We start from the raw sequence: 21,024 nt of genomic DNA on the forward strand, positions 1-21,024 counted from the left end.
AGTCCCACCATCTTGAAGTCTGTGTGATCAGGAAGCCAAGTACTGCAAGTAAAGCATGTGGCTTTCTGCACACACCTGCTTCTCGCAGCTCTCCTTGCGCACATTCCTCTTTTTAGGGTTACGTACTGATACTCTTTTAGAAGTTATGTTGTAGATGTCTGCTCTGTTTATTTGTCATTGTATTCACACGAGGAAGCTCAGTTTTGGTGATATCGGTTTATCTTTTTTACATCTGCACATCCTTCCACTCTTCATGTTTGAATTTGAAATATGGTCACAGTGAGTTCATTAGACATGCGGCATGGAAACCGTTTCCACGGTGATTATTTTGTTGATACATCAGCATAGTGTTCAGTCAGTTATATATATATATTTAAAAAAAAACTCTTCCTCTTTTATTTCACCCATAAATGGAAGTATTTTCACTAAACCGATGTTCTCTTACTGAAGCCACTCCCATTGTTACATGCTGAGCAACCTGACTGAAGTATAAGGTTGTCAACACACAGGTTGTGCCTCAGTCTTGTGATAAATAGACCTAGACAGCATTTTTGTGTACTGCATGTGCAGAAATTGTTGACATTATATATGCAAGCTGTATAGGCAGCTCACTTTTTAGTCAGGAAATCACGTTATATGTTGGTCAACTTTAACATAAGCCTAAGGGTCTTCTGAGATTTTAAAAGGTCGAAGGGCAAATACGTTTATCTTGTGAAAACTTTGTTCAGTTCAATCAAATATTGATATAAAAAAACTCTTATATTAATAGCATGTGTATGTTAGGGACCAAATTTAAACTGCAACTGAAACTACAGGTATTTTCAGGCATTCTTATTCGATTCGATTCGTCGTGTGATGTAATGGCTGCGCCCATGAGGGGGCGATCTGCTTAATGTAGAATAAAAGTTTTTTTTTTTTTTTCTAGAAGTCTGATGTCTGGAGTCTTTAATAAATGAACATTATTTTAATATTTTTTTATCAAGTGCTGTTATTTATGTGCTAAACGTTTTGCAAAACATGAATAAGTGCACCGTATCGGTATTTGAAGCAGTTACAGCATGGATATTTCATACTGTTAGTTTCTGTAATCTGGGAATATGTGTAAGAAACTACAGGCCAGTTCTCTGCAACAACAGCTCTTCAAGCTGCGCATGGCTCAATCTTTTGACCATGGAAATGTTGTAAGAGTCAGACCTAAATATAACTAAAGACCACCCTCTTGACTTCTGAGAGAGAGAGAGCGCGTGCACACTTTGCGCTCATGTGAGGAGAGAGAGCGCGCGTTACTTCAGCAAGTGTCACACCAAAACAGCGACAATAAATTGAGAAGACGCCAACAGCGCTGGAAGATGGAGGTATGAAAAAATTTACTGTGCTTGCGCTTCACACTGTTTGTTGTTGCGATTTTTTTCAAACTTTGCAAGTTTATTATGCTCGTCACACGTTGTCTAGCCTACTACAGAGTAACGTTAGCCTAAACAAAAACTTGTTCAGTTGCATTTCAGTCCATGAGATGCCTCGAGATAAGTCGAGCCGTCAAAGCATCAACTTTTATAGATGTCATAGACAGCTATAACTGCATTGTGCAGTATTCCGTCTTGATTATACAGTGGGGTTCAGTAATCACTAGTAAAAAACCTTGTTTTGCATTTTTATATTTTAATACATTTTCATTACAAAATGATCTAATCAGCTTAACATTGAGTAAATATTTGAAATATTTGCATTAATTTAAAAAATGCCTTAATGTTGATTTTTCCATTTGCTTTAATGACAGCAGCACCTGCATGAACTCCCTTGTGTGAAATCTGATAATTATATTATTGAATAGTTTCTCAATTCTTCTTGAATGTCTTATTCATTGTTTGACAATGTTCAAAATCAAAAAAACACGTTTTGATGTTGACCCCACTGTACACATTTATGTATTACATAATTTATTTTTATTTAACATACGGTATGTTTAGATTAAACATACGTTTTTGCAAGTGCAGTTTTTAATTCTTTTAAATGCTTAATGTTTCTACTACAGACAAATTATGGTTTAAAACTAACCTCAAAATGTACCGTCTTGGTTGAGCGATAATAAATGGTTTAGGGCCTACATTCCACGTACTCTCAGCAGGTATTTGTCCATTTCATATGAGTTTTGACTAAGTGGGTGAAAGATTAATAAAGTGGCATAGCTGCGGCTGTGTCATTCAGATTTCTCACCCCACCTGCAAACCTCCATCAGTCATAATTACATAAGCTTGTTTGCAGAGGCTGCTCTTATCAGTAACTGTTTATTGTTGTATTGATCTCCATTACTTATTTGAATTGTGTTTTGACCAATGAATCCTATTGCCTTGACACTGCCTGCCTTACATGTCTCAAGTTAGAAAGAAAGTATGACTGGAATGGCAGCAAGCTAACTGACACAGGAAGTGGTGTAACCTCATCCGTATGACAGATTAAAATGGCGGGTTTGGATGGTGAACCCACGTGTTTGTGTTTGTATGTACATATATGCTTGTGCTTGCAGATTTGACCACTGATATCAACATATAGTTTGCAATCAATTGAAAGTGGCTGAAGGCTCTAACTCTTTTTTTTTTTTTTCATTTATGAATATTTCTGAATGACCTTAAATGTTTGTTTTTAAAACAACTGGCAAACAAGTAGACGACCTTCATGAAAAGCTTTTGACAACTTGTGATGAGTGCAACTTTATTGGGCAAATTATGTGAAATTTTCAGTGCTGTCAAATCTTGATTAAAATTGAAGTCTTTTTCCTAGAAAGAAATTAGGATTTGACTTACAGATTATAGTTCTATAAGATGAGTTGATTCTTTTATTCATTTTCATGTGAAAAATGTGCCTTCTATGCAGTTATTTTGCAACTTTCATGTTCAAACATCTTAGACTTTTATGTCTTTTTTGTATTTTATGTGGGAACATTTTAGACTTACTGGGTTAAATGTTACTCGTCAATACAGTAGTGCTTTATCATGTTGTATGTTTCTTATAAGTGCTGATCATGGAGGCTGAGGGTACATTGTGGCTTTACACAAAATTATAGCATAATTATTAACAAAATTTAATGTGCTGGTGCCTTTTGGGAACTGAGTGTATAACATACAAAACTGCATGTGGTTCAATTGTCTGGTTTGAGAAAAGACATGGTAAGGAGAACTGTGCGTTTACTCAGATATGCAGTGGCAAATTGCACAAATATTGAGACAAAATAAATATGCTTCTCATCCAATTTTATTATGATAGTAAACTTTTGCATATTTTAAGCCAGAGAAACTGTTCTTTGTGAATACAATCTGAGTTGAGCCACATTTAAAGAGATTAAATTCCTGCCATCAAAGAATGTATCTCGGCTGCTATAGGAGTTGTGAAGCCTGGATTGACTGCATTTCTCTGTCATATTGACTCTCAGAGCACTGTACCGTGTGGACTTCTGGTTATTTAAGTTGATTATCTCCTGAATGTCAGCTATGTGAGCATGCGGGTCAGTGTCAGTCCCACATCGGCAGCTGTTAGGGCGACGGCCCTCTCATGTCCAAGCTGTACGCAACCACAGTTTGATCATAGATGACGCAGAGATTTGGAGAAGGGAAATGTTATTGCAACATGACATTAACCGACTACAGCAAGCTTCCTCCCCAAAAGACTTGTATATTTTGTTTGTTCTTTGTACTGAAGAGTGTTAAGGAGAACAATCATTCATTACCTCATGAACTTTCTTAACTTTGTGCTGGGAGACTGTGAGAGCATATGGGTGTGAACTTGTCCCAACCACCCTTCAAAATTCAGGGACATGACTTCATTTGGAGTATTAGCAAATGATGTAAATGCTCAGTGCAGCTGTCTTAAGGACACGATGTCCATTTCTTTTCAATGCCATGTTTCATAAACGTGTTGTTTGTTTCATAGTGGTGTCACTGTCAGGTAATGGCTGTTCCATCCATGCAAATCTTGTAGATTTCAGATAAGTGGAGACAGGTTGTCCTGTCACAGGATGTGGATGTCCGTGCCGCTGTAGATGGAGTCATTACATACTCCTGGAACACTGTGTGATTGATTCAAGACCTGGACCCTGATGGGATATGGGTGTGAGGTGGAGTCCGTCGTCATAACTCACTGACTCACACCAGAGTGTTTCGCGAAAGCTCGACTTTTCCAACACACCTTCTACTCCAAATATTCTGAGCCAGAACATGAGGTCATAGTACTGAGGCACGTCTGGCTAGAGATTGCTCTAGAAGAAAGTGATTGTCCTTGATCTCTGTTGCATTTTGTAAAGAAATGGTGGCTTTAAATGGTGGTATTTTTATATAAAAATGCATTACTGTGGTAATACTGTGGTACTGTAGATAGCTGTACACATAGACATTTAAGCTAACTTTAACCAAAGAGGTCAAGGTTTGGCTAGTTAGCATGACCCAGTTAGACCAAGATATTTTGAGAAATGTCTCAATGATTTATTTTTTTGTCCATTCAATGAATGTCAATGTAACCAATTATCTTGTAACTAGCTCTTTGACTATTCCTTTATAGGCTGCATATATCACAGCTCAGGATAGTTGATAGTGAAGGACTTCCATCAGCCACTCAAACGTTGTCACAATGTCACAGATATTGAAATGAGAGGCTGCCAGAACAGAGCAAATGACGACGAGGGTCCTGCACCAGCCAAGCTCCCATTGAGACGGGCAGGAAAGCTAATGTGTAGCTTTCTCTAAGTACTATATAGACCTTTTTGAGTTGAATAAATTTTATATCTGAGTTTAATTTGCTTTCTTAAAGAGAGAACTGACTGTAGAAGAAGACTGATGCCCACTGTGGAGCCCCAATGCTGAGAAATCTTCTACATTACAAATTGCATTCTGACATGTTTTGAAAAGCAAGGACAGTTTATGCAGGTAAAAACGTCTGTGATAATGGCATTCCGTAGTGCATGCTTTGGGCCTTAAGATGGAAAGGCTCTGTCTTTTCCTTCCTGTGCATCGTCTCCCATTGGGAGACATGTTTCAGTGTAAATTGAATCATGGCTGCTTCCTCATGTTCTTCAACTCTCTGACATACAACAGATTCTTTGTGAGACACTAATAAGATTCTGTTTTGCACTGCCTGGGTTACAATCAGCGTTGTGTGTACTGGTAGACTTCTGAAATGAGGAGGGTGTTTGGGTTTGCTTTCGGGGTTTTTAAGTCTAATGAAGTTAATGTTCCAGTCACATTAGATGTTAGTTTCCAGGTCAAAGGCAGATGGAACACCACATAGATACAAAACAATACTTAATAATCAAATGTATGTGTATTAGTTCATCATAGGCACACAACTCTTCAAATGTTCAGGGTCTGTAAGATTTTAAATGCTTTTTGAAAAAATATCTTATGCTGCATGTATTTGATAAGGAATACAGCTAAAACTGTAATATTGTAAAATATATATTTTTTTAAATTATTTTAATATATTTTAAAATGTCATTTTTATTTCCTATGATGGAAAAGCTAAATTTTCAGCAACCAAAATAAAAAATCTTTTGCTACATTATAAATGTTTTTACTGTCACTTTTGATCAATTTAATGAATCCTTGCTGAATAAAAGTATTAATTATTTAAATCTACTGACCCCAAACTTTTGTTTGGTTGTGAAATAAGTATTACAATAATACTGTAAAAAGTATGTTTGTTGTAGTTTTTAGAGTGGTGCAGGTATAACATCACTTTGTAGGTCGCTAAGCATTTTAGCATTTCCGGTTCCATTGTACCGAAGTCAATGGCCCTGTCCCAAATGGCACACTTCACTTCATATGCACTTTCGGTCCATTCGGTCTTTTGGACTTACAGTGGTTGCCAGGTGCCATAGGGTGTCCCATTTGTCATCTTAGAATTCAGAAGGGTGCTGGTGGGCGCTGGTGGGCGCCCCCTTTGTGGTCGATATGTCCTCGATGTGCACTGCCGCAGCAGGCTGAATGTGAAATCGCCCTCTAAACCCTCAATCACTATTCCCTACATTAGTCCACTAATACAGTTCACTTGAAGAAGTGAATGAAAACGAGTGAGCGATTTTGGACAGCTGTTGAGTGTACATCGTCTTTAGTCTCCTCGCCCCCCTCAGGAACCTGACAATCAGGTCGTGCTTGCCTACGGACTTTCCATCTACTAAGTCATGATTAGCGGCAATACCTTGAGGGTGGAGGGAGACAGCCTTTGCTCCAACCCGCTCTGTAGAAAGGAAAGCACCGAGCTGATCGTACACCTTCGGGGGTCTTCTCGGCGAGAAGAGCACCAGTCGACGAACAGGTTCCACTTCAACACAAAGAGCCGTCTCGTAGAGGGAGCTCTAGCGGAAGAAATGGTGCCTACAACGTTCTGTGGCAGGCCAGCTAGAACCTGCGCGTCCCGTCCAGGGCCCAGACATGGAGTCTCCAGAGGTCCAGACGCGGGTGCCAGCCCTCTGAGTCCGTCTCTGAGTCAGGAGGTCCTTCCTCAGAGGAATGGGCCAAGGAGGTACTGTCGCGAGGAGAATCAGTTCCGGGAACCAAGTCCGGTTGGGCCAATATGGAGCCACCACCAGGACCTGCTCCTCGTCCTCCCTGACCTTGCACAGGAACTGTGCAAGAAGGCTCACTGGGGGAAACGCATATTTGCGTAGGTCCCAGGGCCAGCTGTGTGCCAGAGCATCCGAAGCGAGGATCCCCTCGGTCAGGGAATAAAACAACTGGCAGTGGGTCGGGTCTGGGGCGGCAAACAGGTCTACCTGAGCGGGCCCGAAGCGACTCCAGATCAGCTGGACCACCTGGGGGTGTAGTGTCCACTCTCCGGGAAGTACCTGCTGATGTGAGAGCTCGTCGGTTGCACGATTGAGCAGGCCCGGAATGTAAGTGGCACGAAGCGACCTCAGATGCTTCTGGCTCCACAAGAGGAGATGGCGGGCAAGTTGTGACATGCGACGGGAGCGTAGACCACCCTGTTTGTTGATGTACGTAGCGGCCGCAGTGCTGTCCGTATGGACCAGAACGTGCTTGCCTCTGAGCGGCCCCTTGAGGCGGCTGAGTGCAAGACGAACTGCTAACAACTCCAGGCAATTGATATGCCATTGCAATTGGGGCCCCGTCCACAGACCCGAAACTGGAAGCCCGTTGTACGTGGCACCCCTCCTGCCCGTAGAAATGAAGAGTCCGACCACGGGCTGAAGGTTTGGTGGCATCTCGGCGTCACTTGGACACGGAAGGATCCGCTGTGCCACGCCCATCTCTGGACTCGATCGTGTAGCCAGCATTGAAGCGGTCTCATATGAAGCAATCCGAGCGGCGTTACCGCGGCTGCAGATGCCATATACCCCAGGAGCCTCTGAAAATGTTTCAGTGGTACCGCTGTCCTGCATTTGAATGAATTCAAGCAGTTCAACACCGACTGGACGCGCTCCTCTGTGAGGCGCGCTGCCTGGGCGACCGAGTCCAGCTCCATCCCGAGAAAAGAGATCCTCTGCGTGGGGCAGAGTTTGCTCTTCTCCCAGTTGACCCGAAGTCCCAACTGGCTGAGGTGTCTGAGCACCATGTCCCTGTGTTCGCACAACTGCCCTCGCGCCTGGGCAAGGATCAGCCAGTCGTCGAGGTAGTTGAGGATGCGAACGCCACGCTCTCTCATGGGAGCAATGGCCGCCTCCGCAACCTTCGTGAAGACGCGGGGCGACAGGGCTAGCCCGAAGGGTAAGACTTTGTACTGATATGCTCGTCCGTCGAACGCAAAGCGAAGAAACGGTCTTTGTCGAGGGAGAATCGACACATGGAACTACGCGTCCTTCGATCGCTACGAACCAATCTTGGGGACGGATGCACCTGAAGAATTTCTGTGTGAGCATCTTGAACGGCAGCCTGTGAAGGGACCGGTTCAAGAATCGCAGATCCAAGATCGGTCGTAACCCGTCGCCTTTCTAGAGGGAACGGGCGGTGACTTTCGTCGCCCAGAGGAGCTCTGGGTCAGGTCTACCCTCGTGCATGTCCATGAGCGCCTGGGCCTGGTGCACCTTGAGCAAACTCATGGCAGGCAAAGCGGATGCGGCCTGTCCGCAGGACCTGTAAGCCTTCGCAACTAGGTTGGAAGAGAACTTACAGGCCCGGGACGGGAGACGTGGGTCACCGCGCCAGTTGGAGGCGGTCGCCGGACACAGCTGCATCGCGACGGCCCGCTCAACTGGTGGGATCCCCACATAACCCTTGGCCTGCCCGCCGTCGAGGGTAGTGAGGAGGGAGGAGCCACTAGGTCTGTTTCTGGCACTGAAAGGCGCCGTCCACAACCTAGTTAGCTCCTCATGCACCTCCGGGAAGAATGGTACAAAAAAAAGTTAAACAACTGCTTTAAATTGGTTGAGTAACATTACCCACAGTCTACTTTAATGACTTTTGTTCATATTTATACCTTTGTGATTATGGTATCTTTCCTTAATCATCTGAAATATATATCGTTTAGTACTAGTAATGATGCGGAGCACGTCTTGAATGCTTTATGTTTCACCGTACATCCTATGTTTTTATTAATAATTTGGGTGCATTTTATAGTTAATTTTGTGTTTTTCAAAATAAATTAATTGAATTAATTTTGATTCCGCATTCATCATTCACAGCTGTTGAAATAGCCATTGTATAGGACAAATTAGTTTAAACTACTGCACCGCCCACAGAAAAATAAATAAATATAAAAATTACCAACACAGAACTATTGATCCACAATTCTAACGTTACGAATCTGATGCGACTGACAAACTGTGTGCGCATGTCACAAAATGATTCCGACTGAAAGTCAGCACATGTAAACACCAGATCGGTTTAGATAATGTCTCATGTAAACAGTCCACCGAATCTTTCAATCGGAATGATTTTAATCGGAATGACAAAAAAGTGCGCATGTAAACGTGGCTAATTGTAAGGCAGTGTTTGTGCATGAAGGCACTTCACAAAACTGATTTCGGACAGACTTCTAAGGCAGCATAACAGTTTAATGATCTACTACAGCAAAATAGAGAGGTCTTTGGTGAGAACTAAAATATTTTAATTACTACATTAGTAATATCTCACTAGAAATAACTTCACCGCAGGAGGCAGGAAGTGAAGCTAACATTAGATTCGGACGTGCCTTGATGCCTTCCTGCTTTGAAATTTGTTTCGGACGCAGCCCTCGTGCTGTCTATCATAAACTTTTGTTGATCGCAGAGCTTGCTTTTTGTGATAATCCAAAAGCCTATGGAAAAATCCTATTGGGCTTTGTCGAGGGAACGAGTGTGATGCTAACTGCCGTTTGGCCTACAATGTTACGTTATATCTGCACCACTCTATATATGCAATTACTGTCACAAACTGAAATTGGGGCTTTTGCTTTTGTAAACTGTTACTAGAAATTGAATTCTTTACATTCTGTTCAATCTCAGGTTATGAATATTTGTCTAATTTTGTACTGTAAATTATTTTCTCATCTAATTTTTTACTCCCTTACTGCCACCCTTTCTGCCCCTGAAAAAACACTCCTGGTCACAGTGTGGCTGACGCAGTTAAAGAGGAAACACAGACGAAATACCCCAGAGTCCCTCTTACTTAGATGTTTTTTTACACATAACTGCTCCCACACTCATGATGGCCTCGTGTTTAATGAGCTGATTCCTGCTCCAGCACTGCAGTGTGTTAAAAACGAGTATGTCATCATGAGCATGCCTCTGTTTTGGAGATCAAGAATGGCTCATGCTGAATTGATTACAATTTGTGCTGTTTGTTGCGTTGTTTACTCGATGTGTGTCATCTGACTTCTGCCAACTGTTGTAAAGGTAAAGTAAGCTTTGGAACGAATCTGTGTTTTTGTTGCTTACACAGGGTTTAATAAGGTAGCAAAAGTGTTGGAGAAAATATGATTGACGATGCAACAGTGATGACATGTTCAGGGGTCATCTTTGCAGGTGTGTGTGTGTGTGTGTTAAACGTGTGCAAAGGCACAGCTGTGGGGCACACACACATTCAGACGCACATATGCTGTAAATCTCACCACCCACTGGGTCTGAAGGGGAAAAGCTGCCCACAGCCTGCCTTAAATGAGTAGTAATGAGCTCAAAGCCCTGTAACTTAACATGTAAGATACACAGCACATGCATTAAAGGGATAATTCACCTAAAATTGAAAATTACCCCATGATTTACTCACCCTCAAGCCACCCTTGGTGTATATGACATTCTTCTTTCAGACAATCGGAGATATATTTAAAAAAACGGCCTGGCTCTTACAAGCTTTATAATGGCAGTGAATGGAGGAGGACATTTTGAAGCCCAAAAAGAGTGCATCCATCCATCATAAAAGGCCTTGTGAAGCAAAGCAATGCATTTGTGTAATACTATAGACTACTATAGTATAGTACTATAGTAATACTATTAAAACTTTATAGACTAAAATAACTAGCTTCCGGCAGACGGCCTACGCAAGTCGACTTACACCAAAAGAGTAACCCCTGAGACGCCTCTCGCGGTTCAGACAAATAGGGCTGGTCAACAAACTCAAGCTCCTCTTCTCTTATATCGAAATCCTCCAACATTTATCTTTTAAAAATTATTGTTTCAGATTTCTAATTCTAATTCTGTGTTTTGTTTTGCTGTATCCTCTGCACTTCCATGTTCGTCAATACGTCATGCATCAGGTCCGGGGTTACTCTTTCGCCATAAATCTGTGAATACGGCCGTCTGTCGCAAGCTAGTTATTTTAGTTTATAACGTTTTAAATATGGATATTCTTACACAAATGCATCAATTGGCTTCAAAAGGTCTTTATTAACCCCCCGGATCCGTGTGGAGTACGTTTATAATGGATGGATGCACTTTTTTGGGCTTCAAAATTTCGTCCTCCATTCACTGTCATTATAAAGCAGCTTTGAAGAGCCAGGACATTTTTAAATAAATATCTCCAATTGAATTCGTCAGAAAGACGAAAGTCATATACACCTAGGAGGATGGCTTGAGGGTGTGTAAATCATGTGGTAATTTTCTTTCTTTTTTGTGAACTATCCCTTTAAACCTTTTGAAAGTAAAGACACACCATTTGTGATTTCTCTGTAAAAATATTTCCTCATAATAGAGCAAAAATACATGCTAACAATGGCAGATTATGTATATATTTACATAAAATCTACTGTAATACGCTAAATCTTCAAATATGTGATTGTAGAGGGAAACTGGTTGATGGAAATCAGTGTTTTCTCAGTTGCTGTTGTTTAGAATGGCAAGCATGCTCTTACGTTGCATTTCAGACATGGGAGCTCCGCTCTGGAAGCGGTTCAGTCTCTAGGGCAGGTCATCTTGCCATGTTGTTTTTGGCGGTTTGCATAAAATTGTTAATTTGTCAGTGGCACTTAGAATTTCTATCAATGTTTCTTGGGGGTCACACTGGAGAACGCTTTCTCAGGTTGGGTTCTGCTGTGAACTGGGTGGAAAAATAAATTGTAACTGCATGAAATGGGCTAAACCGCTTGTATCTGTTTTTCTTATGAGTCATTTTTAGTTTTCCTGTGACAGAATGCTGGGAAAAAAACAGAATATCAAAGTTTGGGGATGCACTGATACATCAGTGAATCCTAAACATGTCTAGATTTAAAATAGCAACAAGAATTTTCACAGAACAAGCTTTTTTCTCTCCATCTTGGGCGCTAAATAGGGCAAATGATGTCATGATGAGATGGAATGCTTTTATCTTAAAGAGGACTGGAACTAGTGAAGCTGGAACACATGGGCAGCAGACACAAGCACAACTGAGAGAAACGGACAGAAAGAGATTGGGGGGGAAAAGAGGCCTTTTAAACAGGTTAACAGGTGTCTTTTTTTGGCCCTATTATGTATCTATTTTTATTTTAAAAAGGCAACCAGACTCACTTAGGGTGTGTTCACACCTGGCGAGTTTAGTTTGATTAAAACAAACTCTGGTGCGATTGCTCTGTTAATGCGGTTCACTTGAATAAGTGTGGACGGTGCCAACCGAACCCTGGGACACACCAAATAAGCAGACTGAGCTCCACATTTTCAGGGGATCTCGATCCGCTTCCAAATGAACTCTGTTGTGGTTCAACTGAAATATGAACCCAACACGAACCAAACAGGATGTGAAGTCACAAGATGTGACTCTTATAAGGACGGAATGCTCAAAAATACCCGGTTCCTCTCATCATAGTTGCGATGTTGCCCATACAGTTCGGTACAGGTGTCGGAACCGTGTCTCGTTGCAGCAGATCTTTGTTCGTGTGCAACGGAGGAATTTCTGGCACTGTTTTGAATGCGCTCTGTGAATTTCTTTTTTTAGCTAGTAAAAATACCATCCTATGTACTCACATACAACAAGTGCATTTAGCCATCAGACAGCATTTATTTGGATGTTTGATAAGTTCGGTTACAATATATACGTCATAAAAGCTGTTTTTTGTTTTGTATCTTTAGGTTCTGTGTTAAAAATGAACGTTAAGCAAACCAGGACTTAATGTATCATTCTTAATGTATCTACTACAAGTGTAAACACACCATAAGACAGGTAAGCAAGATAAGACAAAAAAAAAACTTTGTGTTAGTTTGACATGTTTTAGTGTAGTAAAGATTCTGGTTCAAATCCCAACCTCATATGTACATATTAAAAGGAATATAAAATTATATTAAAAGCACCATTGTGAGTGCGGTATTGCTTTAATACAACAGTTAAATACATTTTAATTTAAAGGTAGGGCAGGCTAAAAACTCTCTTCACATCCTGATAGCAATCAATAAGAGAAGCGGTCTAAATATTAAAACGTATATCTTTTGTGAAAATCACAGGACCAAAACATGTTCATCCAATCATTGCATTCGGTCCGAGTGTTGAGTGAATGATTGAATGAATAGTTGGATTGCCACCAACTAACTCTGAGCAAGTTGTGTATATATAATAATAAAATAATATTAGTAACTGGGGCAACATTGTGCGATAAGGGGTACTTTTCAAGGATGTTTTGGGGGTAAAAAAAATGTTTGTCAATAAAATGTTTCCAAATGAACTAAGAAATTATTTGGGATCATTTTTATCATGTACCATCAAAATGTGTGACAAATGGATGATGATGACACATTTTCTGTTTTAAACAAACACTTTTGTACCTGCGAACTGAAAATGTTATCGAAAAGTTGCATTCAAAATCAACTTTGCTCAAGAATAGTTTAAATAGCTTCTGATGTTAAGCTCTTGGCCTGCTCAAGCACTCTTCCTGTTTTTGACTTGCTTTATATACAGCTTAAGTTGCCTCATCATTGTATAACCAACATCCTGTAAGGTATAGACTGATGGTGGGTTCCCACAAAGCTCAGTGACTGAACGCCTTGATGGCAAACAGTTGTCTGAGTCCATAGACATTGCCTCACCCCAAAAATACCACATTCTGCTATCACTCTTGACAAGGCAAACTAGTTTCCCCTTTACTGATAGTGAGAGTGCTAATGGTCGTAAATGGAAGCCTGTGGATGGAAGAGCCTGAGACGGGGTTGATAACAGTGGGCTGAAGTCATACCGACTGTGTCCCCCTGAGGATAGTTTCTCAACGATTTCTTTTGAAATGTGCTTTTTTCATCACTTTGCTCTAATGAGCGCTCACAACTCGCGTGGTTTCCTGTGGTGAAAAACAAGACTTTTCACAGCCTTCTCTCTGAAAGTCAGCATTACAAAACTGAAAATCTTAAAATCCTCTAAAATCCTCAAAGTGGAGGTGTTGCTTTGGACTTTGCAGCATTGTGTGTTCTTCAATTAATAAATTCATTTTAAAGTGCTTTGCCATGGATTGTTAATGACATGGTTCAATAATACAGATAATAAATCAAAAAGAAGGGGGGCATTCTCATTCATACACTAACATTTTGTATTTCAGGAGCATTCTGTTGTAAAAAAGCGCTCTGTGGCTGAACTAGCTGGAAAATTCAGTTGTCCAATACCCCATACGACAGACGCAGAAGTGGTGAGGTTTCATATTGTATGATCACATCCTCTTGGCTTTCGCTCTTCAAATTCCTAATATGGCCCATCGCCATTTTCTGGACGTTCACAAAGTCTGGACAAAGTCATCTTGTTTTTTCTGCTATTGTTTAGTTGTTGTTTGTTAGGTTTTTTTTGTCTTCAGTTGTCCTGCTTTTTCCTTTGAAATTTCCTTAAACAGTTAACCCTGACAAAAAGATAAGAGAAAACGTGAATCTTCCCAAAAGACAAAATCAAAAGAAACAAACTAAATTACATTAACATTAAAATATGTGAGGTTAATTATCCAAAGCAAAATAACAGGTATATACTTATATTAAGATCTTTTATACCGCAAGATAGCATAACAGTACTTATGGACTTAAATGGTAAGTTCACTTCAAAATGAAAATTTCCTGATAATTTACTTGCCCCCATCTCATCCAAGATGTTCATGTCTTTCTTTCTTCAGTCGAAAAGAAATTAAATTTTTTGAGGAAAACATTCCAGGATTTTTCTTCACATAATGGGCTTCAATGGCAACCAACGGGTTGAAGGTTCAAATAAATGCAGTTTCAAAGGGCTTTGATTGGCTTCAAAGGGCTCTGCACGATCCCAGCCGAGGAATAGGGTCTAATCTAGTGAAACCATCTTCCATTTTCTAAATAAAATAAACATTTATATACTTTTTAACCTCAAATGCGTGACTTTGGTGTTGTTTTTCTTCACTGCGTATGACGTCATCATGTCGGAAAGGTCACGCTTATGACGTGTGTGGAAGTACTGACCCGGTGTTAAAACGAACGTGCAAAGACAAAATCAAACGGCCTTTACAAAAATAATGGTAAAACAACTATTTAAATTTAAAGTTGGAGGAGAACTTGAGAGGGAGTTTTTCAGCATGACCTTTCCGACGTGATGACGTCATATGCAGTGAAGAAGAACAATATAGAAGTCGCGCATTTGAGGTTAAAAAGTATATAAATGCTTTGTTTTTGTAAGAAAATGACCAATGGTTTCACTAGATAAGACCCTATTCCTCAGCTGGGACTGTGGAGAGCCTCAGAAGCCCTTTGAAACTGCATTTATTGGGACCTTCAACCCGTAGGTTGCCATTGAAGTCCATTATGTGAAGAAAAATCCTGGAATGTTTTCCTCAAAAAACATAATTTGACTGAAGAAATAAAGACATGAACATCTTGGATGCGATAGGGCGAGTAAATTATCTGGAAAATTTCATTTTGATGTGAACTAATACCCTTTAAGTCAAGACTGTATGATTTTGTAGCACAGACCTGTTACCTGATAACCTGTGTGCCCATTTAAATGGAAAGTGTATAATACAGGGGGAAATCTCAGAGATTTTCTAGGTTAGTTCTTCCCCCATCCATCCATCTCAGACAAGGAAACAAATTTCCCTGTCTCGTTCTTTGGAACAATTCCACATATTTTTGGTTTCGTGCCAGCCAGATTATTTTCCTTATGAATGTGCGACTCTTATGTCCTAAGGTTTTAATCTTAAGACTTTAATGTTAAAGTTGTGTAAATCCTCATGTACTGCTTGGCAAAGTGTCATTCTATCGCTTAGGAAACAGACACCGAAGCAAGGTGTACTTAAGCACAGATATTAATAAGAGCAATAGTTATGCAATGCAGAAATACTACGCTGCATGTCTATGCAGGTGACAGATGGGTTATCTTGTTTTTACCGCTATCTTCCTGCTTTTCCACCCTTTTTAAGTGCTGTTGCTCACTTTGTTAACATTTATCAAACATTTCCTCATTCCAAACTATGTTGTTTGTCTATAATGTTTGATCTAGTCATGTTTAATTTTTTACATTTATTTAATTTTTTAGATATGGTTGTTTAAAATATTTGTATACATTCATTTTTATTTGGTTTCAAATTTGTAACATTTTAAAAAAGTTTTCATATTATGTATTTAAAAAATATGAATTCATTTTGATTTTGTTTTATTTTTAAAATAACATGCATTTTTATTTATATATTTGATTTTTTTATTCATTTAATTTTTTAAATATTAAATATTTTATTTGAAATAATTGTATTAATTCATTTCAATATAGTTTAAAAAAATGTATTAATTGAATATTTTGTATTCATTTTTTTAAATATATTTTTTAAATCATTCCCTTTTATTTATTTATTTATTTATTATATTTAACTCTCATTAGTGTATTAGATGCTAATGCCTTATTTTGATGGTTCCCCAACAGACATTACTGACAATAAGTAACTTTGCAACTACATGTCAACATATTGTACTAACCTTAACTGTCTACTAATACTCTAACGAGGGTTAGTTGACATGTAGGTGCATGCAATGTTACTTATAGTCAACAGAATGTCTAAAGCGTAAAAATAAAATGTAACCGTACTTTTATTATCAATAACTAAAATTCTGTGGAAGTATTTTGGTTGTAAGGTAAACAGTGGTCAGACATGTTTAAGCATGTGGATCTGAGCTCTTGTTTTGTTCCAGAACAAGCCTGTGAGGAGGAGACCCCCACGCTCACTCCAGCTGTCTGCTAGTAATGATGCAGCTCAAGGCCAAGATGAGGTGAGAGGATCAGGGAGTTAAAGGAATTTACTTTAATTCAAATATTATTCTTAGTTAAAGGATGCAATGATAGCGATGCAAATTTTCAAGCTATTTTATTATATCTAGAATGGCAGTCCTAATATAAACTATCAGTACTGATCCTTAAAAGTGTTCATATTTATGTACCTTTTTTTATCTTTCCCCTCAGAAAGGTGCTGAAACAGTATCACCCAGGAAGAATAGAAACTCTGCCCTTATTGAGAAACTGCAGGTTTGTTGTGTTCCCTAATCTTATACGGCAGTGTTTCCCTCTAGTGGACAGATGTCAGTATTGCTTTAGAAGAGCCATATCGGAAGTAATTTTCCATCTCATTTCACACAGGCCAACCTTGCGCTTTCTCCCACGGGGCCAGTGCCCTTCCCAAAGAGCCCAGGGGTGTTGAAGTTACCGGTGCCGTCCTTCTCCCCCGGCTCTCCCAGCAGCCCCTCTAGTCCTCCTGCAACTGTCACGCCCAAACAGGAGGAAACTCCTGCCAGCTTTGAGAATCCCTCCGAGGGAACTGTTCTCAAAAGCATCATTAAGGTTTGAGGCTTTATATCATTTCATATGCCAATGAATTAAAACCATAGACATTCAAAAAATATGGATGAGAAAAATGAAGCCAAAATTTCCTAGAAGGGGTCTTTACCATAGATAGACCGTAAAAACAATATGGACGACGCGACTTCATTGGCTTCCGCTGAAGTAACTGAAGCCTCCGGAGGTCCGAATATGGCGCTGACATCTTGGGACAGAGTCTGCGCAGTAGTGATCTTGGGACCGGAGTCTGCACCGTAGAGAGCAGGAAGTTTAGCCGCGATATCAAAAGCCCTCCCACACTCTCGCAGATGAAGAACAATTCATTATGTTGGTGTGAATTAAACAGTTATGGATATGTAGAAATTAAAGCTAAAGCTCCAATCTCCTCCCAAAAATCCCCCAAAAAGTCTGTTAGTGCCTCAGTGACAACTTCACTCAGAGAAGCCGTCAATCTCAGCTGTCAATCATGACGTCACACCCCCCGTTTTTATAGCATCAAATAACTAACTAAAACTAAACTTAACACTTGAAATGAAATCATCGTGATAAAAACTTCCTACAATGATAGAAACCAACTTTTGGGAATAATTATTTGAAGTGTAATTTGATTGTTTTGTTTGTCTTGCATCCATTAGAAAACACGGAGGGGCGGGGGTTAGGACCTATACTGGGACCAACCACCTAGGCGCTCGAGGCGCAGAGGCTTCAGTTTCTGAGAGGAGTGCTACAGGCTTGGTCCATACCATAGACTGTAAAAAAATATGGACATAGTGTCCGTGACGTCACCTATAGGATTCTGAAGAGCCGTTTTGAAGCGCAAAGTAGGGACGAGCTGGCCGTTGCTTTCTTGTCATCACGCGTCACTCCCGGATAGTAGAAAATGGGCAAAGAGGCGGGACCTGGGTGGAGCTGAGGTGACGCGATGACTAACAGACAGCAGATAAATGGCTATCCACCTGTCACTCAAAGTGGCCACGCCCTTAATTATGCAGGACTTTAAGGCTTTATATAATGTAAACGAATGAGTTATAAAAAAATTCACCCCCCTCACAGTTGTCATGAAGGGCAAAATTAGCCGTATAGGCCAAAACCACAATTTGTACCAGGCTGTAAACATGTGTTTTTCTGCTGTAAAGTTGGGCATTTTGACATTGGGCTCAATGAGATTCTGCTCCCTTCTGGAGCCTGTCCCTAGCGGCCAGTCGACGAATTGCAGTTTAAGTCACTTCCGTATTGGCTTCAAGTGAAACTGTGAAGTCTGCGTACCGCAGCATCAAGGTCCCGCCCATACTCCCGCAAACTCAATCGCAAGCACAGCCGCCAATCATGATGTTACGTGAACATGAACATATGTCTAGATGATAAGAACTACCTAAAATGACAAAAACCATCTTTGGAAAAAATTATTTGAAGTGTAATTGGATTTTTTAGTTTGTCTTGCGTCCCATTCGATTACATGGAGAGGACGTGATTTATGAACTGTACAGCAGCCAGCCACCAGGGGGCAATCAAAATGCTTTGGCTTCAATTTTCAGGACGTGTGCAGTACACTTGATTAAAACCAATAATAATTGGTGCAGTATTTTAATTTGAATGTGTTTTTGAATCTGCACAGGATAGAGCTCGACATTCCATCAAGCGGCGCCCACCGTCTCGACGACACAGGAAGTCTAGTGCAGATGAAGAGGTGGATAAAACCGCCTCAGCCACCCTCGAACCCACGACTCCAAATGAGCATGAAGGAGATGTGTTTGAAGAACAGAAGACATCACCAGACACTGAATCTCTCTCCTCTAAAGAACAGATTGAGCAGGAAACTAAAACAACTGATTCAGAGAAGGTGGAACCAGAGGAAAAAGTGGAGACCGTGACTTCAGAAAAGAAAGAGGAAGAAGAGAAAGAAGAGAAGACAGAACAAGAGCTAAAGGAAGAGAAAAGTGAGGCTGAACCACAGCTGACTATCAGTACAGAAGAACCACGTGAAGAGCCAGTCACGGTACCTCATGGGAAACCACAAACAGAACCTGACACGACAGATGAGAAAGAAGAGGAACAGAAAGAAGATGAAGTAAACAATTAGAACCAAGTGAGTGTGTGTATTATGTGAGCATTTACACCTTTTCGATATAATAAGGATAATGCCACACTGGCATATCTATGTTCACTATGTAAGCAGACTTATTGTTTAATTTGATCTATTTTATATTTTGCAGGGAATTAAAGTCTCTAAATTGAGAAAAAGGTCAATTCAACTGGCTAACGCCGAAGAACTCCCCAAACTCACTGCTTAACCAAAACAAAGACATCAGGAGAAGATATAATGTGAATAACTTGGTATTAGACTTGTAGTCTATGTCAAACATTTGAGTCGTTTGAATGTGGAAGTGGAGCCTTCAGGTGCAGAGAACAACAGTATTTTACCTTCTGTACAGTTGTGTTGATATTTTGATAATACCTCTGTTCTGAGCCGCTTGTATGAATTTACACGTAAGATTGGTTTGCGATATACTTTTTGTATATAATTATTTGTCTTCACTAAAGGACATATTTTTTATTCTGTTTGTGTTGTTTGTAGCTGTATTTCTATCAAAATAGTTGATCTTGCAATTGTGAGACTTGCAGAAATTAAAGATGGAAATGTGAAGAAAAAAAAAACATTTTATTGGATACTGTTTTCTCATTTTACTGTTGCATGTAAAACAAATATTGAAATGTCTACGTATGATATTAAGAATCGTTATGCTGAAACTTTCTAAGAAGCCTTACCTGAGGTTGTAACTCGGGGCTAGTCCTATTCTGCCCAAGATTTTGAAAGGATATTCCACTATTTTGCTTCCCTCATTAGTGGCTAAAATATTTGCTATAATAATTATATATATTCACATTCCTCTATATCATAATGTATAAATGACAAGCTATATGTACTGTATAATACATCAGAGGTTCTCAGCACAATGGGACAACGAGATACAAATATTTTTAAAAAATAAAAGATATAACAAGCTTTAAAATGACCTATCAGGACTATTATTTTAATTCATTCCCTTGTTTTTATTTAAAACCCATATTATTTTAAATAATTTAACCTGAAGTAAAGTGAATGAAAAAGTGTGATTTCTAGACCTGGAAATGTCTTGGAAATTAAAGGGGTCCTATTATGCCCCTTTTTAAAAGATGTAAAATAAGTCTCTGATGTCAAGATCATTATTTTATAGCATGTTAAAAATGTCACTTTTTTTAGGGTGAGCATGTGTGTGTCCCTTTAAATGCAAATGAGCTGCTGCTCCCAGCCCCCTTTCAAGAAGAAGGCGGAGCTTCAAGAGCTTGTGGTAGCAGCTCCGATTACCTCGCAGACATGCACTGAAAATGTCAGAAACTGTTCAGCCTTTTATGTTAAAACAGGAGTCGGACAATAATGGAGAGACTCTAGAAGAAGTGACAACTTGGAATGCAACAGGACGTTTCTGAATGGTTAGTTGATGAATTTATGTAGCTGATGTGGATTCAACTATCTTTAAGTCATTGATTAGCATATTAATCATTATAATCTATAAATCGCTTATGTGGGGACTGCTGTAAGATGCGTTCAGAACATATGAAGATAGAACAGGTGTAGTTTAGTTTAATTACAGTTATAACTACACTCTAAAAAATGCTGGGTTAAAAATAACCCAAGTTGGGTTGAAAATAGACTAACCCAGCAATTGGGTTGTTTTAAGCAAACATTTAACCCAACCGCTGCATGGGTTAAAACAACCCAATTGCTGGGTTAGTCCATTTTCAACACAACTTGGTTTATTTTTAACACAGCATTTTTTAGTGAGTAGGGTTGCCACCTTCAGTGTGGCAAAATAAGGGACACCCATTCACGACAATATCAAATGTTATATAATTT

At 39.8% G+C, this 21,024-nt stretch overlaps 1 protein-coding gene across 2 annotated transcripts; it reads left to right on the forward strand.

Moving 5' to 3' along the window:
- Positions 1-931: 931 nt before the first annotated feature.
- dub (duboraya) lies at positions 932-20,307 on the forward strand. Of its 2 annotated transcripts, XM_079834994.1 has the most exons (7): positions 932-1,355; positions 13,903-13,989; positions 16,490-16,567; positions 16,758-16,820; positions 16,932-17,132; positions 18,745-19,215; positions 19,343-20,307. In XM_079834994.1, the coding sequence occupies exons 1-6, from the start codon at positions 1,350-1,352 to the stop codon at positions 19,207-19,209; spliced, it is 900 nt and encodes a 299-aa protein (XP_079691120.1). In that variant the 5' UTR covers positions 932-1,349; the 3' UTR covers positions 19,210-19,215; positions 19,343-20,307. The 2 variants fall into 2 exon arrangements, with proteins under 2 accessions (XP_079691120.1, XP_079691121.1); XM_079834995.1 differs by lacking the exon at positions 13,903-13,989 and having other exon boundaries at positions 1,241-1,355.
- The last annotated feature ends 717 nt before the right edge of the window (positions 20,308-21,024 follow it).

The sequence above is a fragment of the Gobio gobio genome (assembly GCF_949357685.1).
Source record: "Gobio gobio genome assembly, chromosome: 14".
Lineage (NCBI taxonomy): Eukaryota > Metazoa > Chordata > Actinopteri > Cypriniformes > Gobionidae > Gobio > Gobio gobio.

What these genes read in the sequence shown, in the direction of transcription:
- dub (XM_079834994.1), top strand. An exon ending in CAGCTCAAGGCCAAGATGAG is followed by an intron (nt 16,568 to 16,757) that starts GTGAGAGGATCA and finishes CTTTCCCCTCAG; the next exon opens with AAAGGTGCTGAAACAGTATC. An exon ending in TTCTCAAAAGCATCATTAAG is followed by an intron (nt 17,133 to 18,744) that starts GTTTGAGGCTTT and finishes GAATCTGCACAG; the next exon opens with GATAGAGCTCGACATTCCAT.